Source organism: Salvia hispanica, chromosome 1 (genome assembly GCF_023119035.1).
Source record: "Salvia hispanica cultivar TCC Black 2014 chromosome 1, UniMelb_Shisp_WGS_1.0, whole genome shotgun sequence".
Lineage (NCBI taxonomy): Eukaryota > Viridiplantae > Streptophyta > Magnoliopsida > Lamiales > Lamiaceae > Salvia > Salvia hispanica.
Genome location: NC_062965.1, coordinates 39,617,970 through 39,628,520, shown reverse-complemented (window position 1 = coordinate 39,628,520; position 10,551 = coordinate 39,617,970). Strand labels below are relative to the sequence as shown.

General features: G+C 37.3%; 1 protein-coding gene across 1 annotated transcript; it reads right to left on the bottom strand.

Annotated features, from left to right (window-relative positions):
- Positions 1-6,566: 6,566 nt before the first annotated feature.
- Positions 6,567-9,771, bottom strand: LOC125201672 (probable metal-nicotianamine transporter YSL7). The gene is made up of 6 exons (XM_048099882.1): positions 9,426-9,771; positions 8,622-8,785; positions 8,450-8,547; positions 8,236-8,370; positions 7,971-8,157; positions 6,567-7,734 (listed from the first exon to the last, which is right to left on the bottom strand). Exons 1-6 carry the CDS (start codon positions 9,643-9,645, stop codon positions 7,561-7,563), a joined length of 978 nt encoding a protein of 325 aa, XP_047955839.1. The 5' UTR covers positions 9,646-9,771; the 3' UTR covers positions 6,567-7,560.
- Between the last annotated feature and the right edge of the window lie 780 nt (positions 9,772-10,551).

Here is a 10,551-nt window from a genome sequence, read left to right as displayed (position 1 = left end):
CCTTTTGTTGATATTTTGTCTACTATTTATTGAGATTTGTGAGCTTTAATCTCATCCACTCATTTTAAAATCCAAGGGTGGAGATTTAGTCTTGATTTTGGATTAGGGTGCTATAAGCATTAGAATAAGACCCTTCCCCCCCAAACTCAACTTCCTCAAAGAACCTTGCATTATTCGTCTCGAAAAATGATCTAGTTGTGGGATCATAGAACTTGAAACCCCTAGACCGCTCAGGATAACCTACAAAATAACAACTTACCGTTTTAGAGTCCAATTTATGCTCGTGTGGCCTATAAGGCCGAGCTTCAGCTGGACAACCCAAACATGTAAATGACCTAAGCTGGGCTTTTTGTCCGTCCATAATTCATAAGGGGTTACGGCAGTTGCTTTAGTAGGTACTCGGTTTAGGATGTATGTTGCGGTCTTAAGTGCCTCTCCTCAAAGGGATTCTGGCAAAGTAGAATGACTGATCATGCTTCTAACCATATCCTTGAGGGTTCTATTTCGTCTTTCAGCAACACCATTCATGGTAGGACTACCAAGCATAGTGTACTGTGGGACGATCCAACATTCCTCAAGAAATCTAGCGAAGGGTCCTGGACGTTGTTCACCCGAGCCGTCATATCTACCATAGTATTCTCCACCACGGTCAGATCTAACGTTCTTAATTCTTTTGTCAAGTTGATTTTCAACTTCGGCCTTATAACTCTTGAACGTATCCAGTGCTTGAGATTTTTCACTTATGAGATATAAATAACCATATCGGGAATAATCGTCTATGAACGTAATAAAATATCATTGACCATTCCAAGAAGCAGTAGGGAAAGGTCCACAGATATCTATATGGATAAGTTCTAAGACGTCTGTAGTCCGATTGGCTTCAAATCTCCTAATGTTTGTTTGTTTCCCCTTAATGCACCCAACACAGACTTGAAATTCTGTCATATTGGGAATGGTAAGAATTCCACCTGACACAAGTCTTTCTATTATCCGTTTGGAGATATGACCCAAACGTTTGTGCCAAATTGTTGCAAAATTCTCACTCATTAATTTACGCTTTGTACCTCGTGAGTTCACATGCAGGGCTTCATTAAATGAAGTAATTGTTTCAAGTAAATAAAGATTATCACCATAAGAAAGAGAACCGGTGCCAACCAAAAATTAATTTAGATAAAGACTAAATTTACTATTTCTAAATGAACAAATATAACCGAATTTGTCCAATACAGAAATAGAAACTAAATTTCGTCTAAATGACGGTACAACAAATGTCTGTTCTAAATCCAAATAACAATCAGTTTTTAGTAATAATCTAAATGTGCCTATAGCCTCCACTTCAACTTGTTTGCCATCGCCCACATTAGGGGTGTCGAAACGGGTACCCACGGGTATCCGCACCCGATTTTGCAGGTACCCGCACCCGAAAATCCAGAAATTTTACTACCCGCACCCGACCCGCAAGGCTATGCGGGTGTCCCGAAACCCGCATCGGGTATCCCGACCCGCAATGGCAGGTACCCGCACCTGTTGGATGCATTATTATGAGCACAATGATCACCTTTCAATATTTATATAGATAGCGGATAAATCCTTTAATCTACCTTCGATGTGGGATTTTCACTTTTTTCTTCAAATTTCTTTCCTAAAGACTATTGGTGCTGTGTGTTGATATATATATAGCAAATTTCTTATTTCTTATTTTCTTATTTCTTATAATTGTAAATGCCTTCTCATTTATCTTTATATATTGTCACTATTTTTATTTATTCGGAATGATTACATAATTTATACACCACTAATTTATCAATTTTTATTCAACGTGGTATTCATAATTCATGTATTTTGCAATGATTCCTAATTTATGGTTTTTATTACTTGATTTTTTCTTTTTGACATTATAATAGAACAATATCTTTAAAGGAGTCGGGGAAGCAATCCCTTTACAAAGGAGATGGATTCATTATTTAATTATTATCCCAGAAGCAGTCAGTATCCTTGTTAATTTACCAGAGAAAATGAGTTCAGATTGTGAGGATAAACTTGCATAATATTAATATGAATTGTAGTGACAAATTTTTATTCGGCAGACCTTGCAAAAAGTTAAGAAACAAAACCAATATATATTCCTTAGTAATTCACATTAATGTGGTTGATTGGTTGCATGATTTGGATCACAAGAATACGTATACGTATAAATATATTAGCATTTCTGGAAGATCATATGAATGAACAAATATTTGTGTTTAAAAGTTAATCCTTTGGAAACATTGACTTTATCATAATCGCTTTCAAAGATGATGCATTATTGCGTGAATTTCGAATGTCCCACATCGATGGTAGATGGATGGTTGTTTAAATTAGTGTAGTATAAGTAATAAAGGCCATATAGTATTAATAGCTTGCAAATCGGGTGTTGCGGGTATAACGGGTATTCCCGATACCCGACATTCCCACGCATAGACTACCTGATCCTGAACCCGTACCCGATTATTTCAGGTAGTAGGTGTCTAATACCCGTCGGGTATCGGGTTGGGTTCGGGATTATCCGATACCCGCTATCCGTTTTGTCACCCCTAGCCCTTATAGATGAATCTTTCAGCATCAATCGGCTTTCGGTACTAGAGGCAACCTTGCATGGACTCACTTATGTGAGTAGTAGCACCAGAATCTATCCACCAAGTATGTCCAGGTACAGAAGCTAAATTAACTTCTGAACAAACATAAGTGAAAAATGTATCCTTCTTCACGCGCCAAGCGTGATATTCTTCACCATCATTCTTCTTGTGTCCACCTTTCTTGCAAAAGAAGCAAACTGAAGCTGATCTTTCCTTCTTAAATTGTTTTGCAGATGGACCCGCAACATTTCTGGAGGAATCGGGAAGAATCCTCTTCCCCTTAGCGAACTCGGAAAGAATCCTCTTTCCCTTGTCTCTTCCTCGTTTACCCCTATAGCTTGTTGCTAAGTGAGCACTTTCTGTCTTACTTTGCTTCAACCTCTCTTCCTCTTGAACACAATGAGAAATCAACTCATTCAATGACCATTTATCCTTCACAGTATTGTAACCAACTTTGAAGTGCTCAAATTGATGAGGAAGAGATATCATAACCAAATGACTAGTTGATCATCACTGATCGTCAAATTAAGTGCCGTAAGTTTTGAAGCAGTGTTTGACATTTCCATAATGTGCTCCCTAATTTCCCCTCGGCCATTATACCTCATAGTCACAAGTTTATGCATCAATGAAGCCGTGTCGGCCTTTTCATTGCTTGCGAAACTCATATCAATGGCCTCGAGAAATTCCTTAGCAGTTGCTCCTTTCGGGTCAGTACCGCGGAAGTTTTCAGGGATGGCATGTTGCATAATCATAAGACTCATGCGATTAGAGTGTTCCCACCTCTCAAAGTTCCGTTTATCCTCATCGGAACTTTCATTAGTAAGAGGGGTGGGTTGCTCCGTCCGAAGTGCATAGTCTAAATTTGCAATCTCCAAACCAATCAATACCTTTTAGCACATGAATGGAATTTAGAAAACCAATAGCAGATTCTTGAGCTAGTAAAGAACAAATATAACAAAATAGGACAATAATTAGTTCACGTAAATGATAATTAAATAAATTAAATAATGACAATTCCCATTTCAAGATGTCGGCACAACATTAAAATTTTATCTTTGGACAAAATAATTAACTTGCAAGTGACATCTTAATACGTAGTAATCAAATATAGATAATCATTTCCTGTCAAACAATAAGTCTTCCTTTGGGCCGACTTAGTGTCCACAATGACTTAAGGATAATCTCATATTATTACCACAAGGTACACAAGAAACACGGCCAAATAACAATCTTCTTTTGGGCCGATTAACTATTCACATGTATTTCAAGTATACAAATATCCTATATATTCTAAATAAATTAATCTGCACATTAGAGCTCACTTTGGCAAGATAATATTTCAATTAATTTAATTAAAATAATAGACCACATAAACTTTAAGTCATTATTCAATTAATTACTTAATAATCAAAACAATTAATTACTTTAACTGTTTTAAAAAACTTGCGGGCTATTTAGAAAAGTTTTTGCAAATAAAATAGAATAACTAAAGAGATGAAGCTTTAGCCGAAGAATTTGATGGTCTAAAAATAGGCAGCTTAACAAAGAAAATTTTAAAATAAGCATATCCATAATCTGCCACATGACCCAAATTTTGACTTATAAAAAAATAAGTTAACAGCCCACAACAAAATAAGGCCCAGAACCTATCACCCTCCTCAATTCTGCAAAATGAATAGCAGCAGCTATAGTGAAGGAGGAGATGCGACGGTTCGACACGCCGTTTCATTCCATCGCCTGTAACCGCTGCTAACCGTGACGTCACTGCCAACGCCCGACGTCGCCGTATCACCCAAGACAGACAGCAACCAGAGAATTTTCCATAATAATTTTGAAAGAAATTGCTTTCAAAAATACAGAATTTCAGAATGTTTAACATCAAGAATCTAGTTGAAAGTCTTTGGCGAAAAATAAGCAACAGATTTTGAAAGAGAAACTGAATGTTGGAAACAACATAAATATGGATTTTAACGAAAAATTCCATCAACAAAATTACAAACAAGAACCAGTTTCTCACAACCATTCTGTCGGACACAAGGAGTGTATAAAGCAGTAACCAAAACACGTAAACCCACTTCTCTGAACTAAAACCATGATATCCAACAAAATAAAATAATCGAGTCGTGATAAATGAATTCTCAATTTATAGACCAATCAGACATTGGTTTGCGTGAATTGATAATCAATTAACATTGAAACCTTTGTGAATGAATTCAGAAACAATTTGAAATTTTCTTTTCGGAAATTCCTCAATCTTAAAATTTTTTCAAAAAGAAATTCATGTGTTCACAACAGACATCACGAAGAATTGACGAACATCTCAAATAACTGAATCCAGCAGAATGAAAAATCATATTAAACGAATTATCAATTCGTTCCAATATTGGCTCCTATACCAATTATTGGAATCAAATTAATGATTCACATAATTCATCACATAAATCACACATGTGGAATATGATTGATAACATAAAGCGGAAGCGTACATGGATTCAGATTCACGCTCTCTCACAGATTCTCGGTAATCTGTAGAGTCTTGATATTACGTCTGATCAATAGGAATGAGAATCCATTGATCTATTTATAGGTTGCACTTGAGGACCATAACCATGTATTTAGAGAATAAGTCCCTAACTTTATTATAACTTTAATTTCACCTATAACAAAATTAAAGTTATTCAAAGTAGTATCTGCACAATAGTCCTCATACTTTTGTAGATAATCGTTTGACCCTATAAATTATAGGGTCTTAATAGATTACGTAATCGAGTCAATCAATAAATAGCCATAAATATTATACAATCTTTTGACTATTATGTTGGACCATATTAAAATGTTCCAACCCTCCACTCCATACAAAACAATTTGAAATTGAATTTCTGCAGTGTATTTCAAGTTCATAAATAGGTAAGGCATTGGCCTGATTTACGTTTTGATTTTTGGTCGAGGTACGAACTACGGATTCTATTGTTGTACATCTCGAATCACTCTCGGGGTTGGTTGGGGTTCAAACTACATGCTATTTTAATCGTTGTTTTTCTCGCGATTTTGTTCCCTATTCTAGATCTCTGCTACTTTTTTTAATCACTGTTACTACTAAATTTGAAGGAAGTGTTGTGCAAGTCACCAATTGCTTGAATCATGTTTGATTAAGTGTTTGACTAATATTAGGGATTGCATGACTCGTGCTTACACATATATTATATTGAATTGCTTGACTCGTGTTCTGATAATTACTTGCTTCTCCCTTCGTAATTGCTTGATAATAATGGAGTTGTTGCGGTTCTGATTTTTGGTTTGATTTTATCAGGCGATTGCTTGTTTTATGCATTGATATTGCTTGCTTTATGGTTAGTAATTGCTTTCTTTATGTTTGGACGATTGTTCATCATTTTTTATTCTGCATTTTACAAATAATTGTTTTCGTTTTGCAACACATTGTTAGTCACTTTAATGTAAAGAAAAAGGAAGGTTAGACAAGAGTTTAAGGAAAGGGAAGAAGAATAAAGTGGGCAAACGGAAGCTGATCAATCTTTTGGACATGGCAGTAGATTTGTCGATGAAAGCGGTTAGGGGGCACTTCTGGTCAGGTCGAAGGTGTAGTTTCGAATAATCCTATAGGCAAACGGAATATGATCTTATTTTTTATTCTACATTCTTGATTTACAGAATTACAATTAAAAGTTGCTTGCTTCTTCATACGAATTTGCATTTACAATTAAAAGTTGCTTGCTTCTTCATACGAATTTGCATTCTGTTCAAAGTAATTGTTTGCTTTTCAAAACAGCACATTATAGTTTTCCATTATATATGAATTTGCATTTATATTTTGTATAATGATCTTACTTTCCAAAATATATGTAATTGCATATTAGTAATTTTGTGTTGCATCGAGATGGTAATAGACATTGAGCGAGCAGAGCAGCAATATCCCTTCACAAAATTGTTAACATCAAACCAATGAGACCAAAGTTTTAAATTCCATTATTGTATGAGCTCAAATGTATGTCTTGAACTAAGAAGATAAAAAACCTTCAACTCTAGCATTATCGTTTCTGGACAAAAACTTCATGCAAATAGGTGGTTTTACACCTGCAAAACCTAGTAGTGAGCTCGGCAAGGCCCATATCCCGTCTCCGCAGATCAATCCAGAAGCTACTGCAGGCCCGAAGGCGTCGGCCTTTGTCTTGTCAATCTTCTCCCAAATGAACAAAATCAAGCTCCCAACACACATATCAATAGCAAAGTAGCCTCCAAGGTAGAACGGAATTGCCATCGCCATAGGCATAGGAATGAACCTCCCCCGTTTTGGCCCCACGGCGTCTCTTACTACGTTAATAGCCAAGGCCGCTATAAAAAACACACAACACAGAGTAAGGCAATGCTTGGGCAAAGAGGAAACTCCCTCAACGCCCAAGATTGCTATGTTCCGGTACATAAGTGCATAAGGCGCAGGGTATGGCGAAGTGCTGAGTCCGAGATCATCAAAAGCCTTGTAGAAGAGCCAAAACACGCATGGCGTGATCACGCATCCCATAGCAGTACCGATGATCTGGCTCACAAACATGGTCCGTGGAGATGCAAGGGTCAGGTACCCGGTCTTGAAGTCCTGCGTGAGGTCAGAGGCGGTCGACACAATATTCATCATCACACCACACGCGGCCAGCCCTGCGAGGACGCCACCGTGAGACACTCCTGCCCATGCACCAATCATAAATATTGCCAATTTTCCATAACTGGGCGCCATGGACCAATTAGTGAGCCCAGTTCCGTAGGCGTTGCAGAAGGCTAGTGCCGGTGCGAAGATGTATAACAGCACAATGTGGTACCATTTTAGTTGGTAAAATATTTGAGGAATTGTGGCAGATGAGATTGCTGCAATGGCGATGTACCCGGCAATGGCAACCCAATCAGGGACTGGGTCTTTGAGAAAAAAATGAATTCTTCATTGTTCATCGTAAGATAAATCAGGTGTTGGAGGAGAAGTCGTTGTGTTACCAATGATAGAGCTCATGTTTTTGTCACGGAGTTGGTGGTATAACGCAAACAGGGTGCGGCTAAGGATCTTAATGAAGTTGTAAAGGCCATCACCAAGAATCATAGCTATAGCAACGAAGACCTGTCACAAATGTGAAGGATATATGTTAGTTATAGAATGGGAAAGATTGGTCCTGTTAGTTAGATTACTAACTGTTAACTATGTCAACCGCCTATGTTATAGACATGCAATTTTCTTTGTGTTGACATCTACGTATAACATAAGTTGTTGATATACTTAGCGGTTAGCAATTAGCAACTGATCACATCCATACGAAAGATTATATGAAATTGGTTAGCAAAGACAAGAAAAGTTACCCGGTATCCTTGCAAGCCATTAAGGCTGCTGGATGAAAGATGAGCCGAGTACCAATCGCCCTCCTTCTCAATCAGTGGCCACATTATTCCCCATGACAGGACTGCACCGAGTAGCATTGACACGTTGATAACATAGGGACAAATCATGCCTACACCAACATATGTTGCAGAGAAGTCGAAGTAGAACCTGTGAAAATGACACAAGTGAAATACAATTCTATATGAATTAATGAATGTAAGATGGCCAAGGAGGTTAGTTACTGACTTGTTCTGATAGGCTTTAAGGCCAAATGTGGGGAAATTGCTGAATCCACATGTTTCGGTTGCAGCGAAAAACCATTGGAAGAAACCCCACAAGAAGCTTAAAGAGAAGAACTTCCCCAAGAATCTGACTTGCTTCCTGGAGTGAACAAGCAAGACTATGTTGTGAGATCATTCACTTTGGAGTAAGGAATCAAATAAGGGTAGTCACAACTCACTTGGCTCTCTTGGCACCTTTAGGAGTGTGGAAGCTATTGATCAAATGAGCAGCTGCAGTGCCACTTGGAAAGATCAGTTTGAAATCCATGATCATTATCTGAAACATTTTGACATAAAATTTGCATCACAACTCAAAAAACGAAAAAATGAACAAGTTTCTTGAACTCATACCTTTCTGAGGGGCAGAACACAGAAGAGTCCCACAAAGCTAGTGAGGATGAGGAATCCGATCATCCACGAGAGCGAAGGATTCTTGATATTCTCTGGGTTGTTAGCTGAAGTAGATTGTCTTGCCACAACTTGGCTCATGGCTAAAAGGTAACTTCCAAAGCCTCCTGAACATTTTATACAAGTTACACCTTATACAATAAACTAACAACTTTTGATCATTGTATTACTACAAGCTAGTGAACAAGTATTATCAGTTTGTGAAAAAGTCAATGTCAGTTCACTTCTTTCAGATGTACAACCAAGGACATACTCAACAAGACCCACCAAGAACTCTCTTCTATCATTTTTGGTCTTTTTCATACTCATTTTAGTTCACGAATACACTAATATGAGTTTACTGATTCATAAATATTAGTTCCCGACTCAAGATCAGGAATTTATGATTCCAACTAAGTTGAGTCACTTCTTTATTACACTCGTTTTGAAAAAATCATTAAAAATAGTTAAAGTGGATATATAATAAAGTAAAAGCGAGGATAACGTAGATAAGACTATTCTCTATATTCTTCTCGCTTTTACTTTACTATACATCCACTTTAACTATTTATTACGATTTTTTCAAAACGAGTGCGAAAAAGAAGTGACTCAACTTAGTTGGGACGGAGGGATTATGTTTTATGATGTCAACTGTATCAACGAACTAAAATGATTTCAGATCTCATTTTAAAAAAGTTGTCACCCTACACACGAAGTAGTACATTTTATCGATTATATGACATACATAGAGAGTGTGTGTGTACTGACCGCTAAAGGCGATGCCGGCACTGGCGATGACACATGTCTGAACGACGGTATTCTCTTGCCTTGTGAAAGGGTGGTTGAGGAATCCAGCTTTGTGTAGAATCTTTGTCCAAGAATTGACAAAAAGGAATCCAAGCAGGCCAACAGAGACACCGAGAGAGGGGACAATCCCAGTTGTGAGGTTGAGCTTCATCACAATGAAGGTGAACAATATGCTCAGCATAAAGCTCACCACCAAAGCCCTCACTGTCAGCTGATCTTGCCACCGTGGCACCTCCTTCCTCTAAAAAATCTTCTCTATGGACTCATCTTCCATCAACTCTATGCTTCTGCCACTCATATTTTTCAATCTTTTTTTTTGCTGCTTTTGCTAAATGATTATGGCTTACTACTTTCTTTCACTTTTATTTATACTACTATTTCTCCCAAGTCAAAACTACATACCCTTTACACAACATAGTCATAAATAACAATCTTATTATGTACTTTACACTTTTTGTAAAATGGAAAATAGAGATAATTGAGCTGCATATTGTATCATCTGATCTTAATGGTATTGGCATAGTTGGCTCAATTAATGCTATTGAATTATAACCACAATTGCGTCCAGCAAGGACCAGATCTAATTTGACATGTAGTACTCCCTCCGTCCCATTAAAGATGACCCACTTTCCTTTTTAGTTTGTCCCAACCAAGATGATCCATTACCAAAAATGGAAACCCCTTTATTTCTACTTTATCTCTCTCTCTTACTTTACTCTCTCCACTCAACACACAAAACAAAGTTGCATAAAATCCCGTGCCGCCCAAGAAAGGGGTCATCTTGCTTGGGACGGAGGAAGTACTACTTAATACTACCTCCATCCCTGAAAATTTGTCTCATTTTTCCATTTCAGTCCGTCCCTCAAAATTTGTCCCATTTCACTTTTACCATTTTTGGTAGTAGACCTCATATTCCACTAACTCATTTCTACTCACATTTTATTATAAAACTAATATATAAAAGTAGGACTCACAATTCACAAACTTTTTCAACTCAATTTCCATTACATTTCTTATAACCCGTGCCAGGTCAAAGTGGGACAAATTTTTAAGGACGGATGTAGTATTTTTTTTTATTTACTATCAC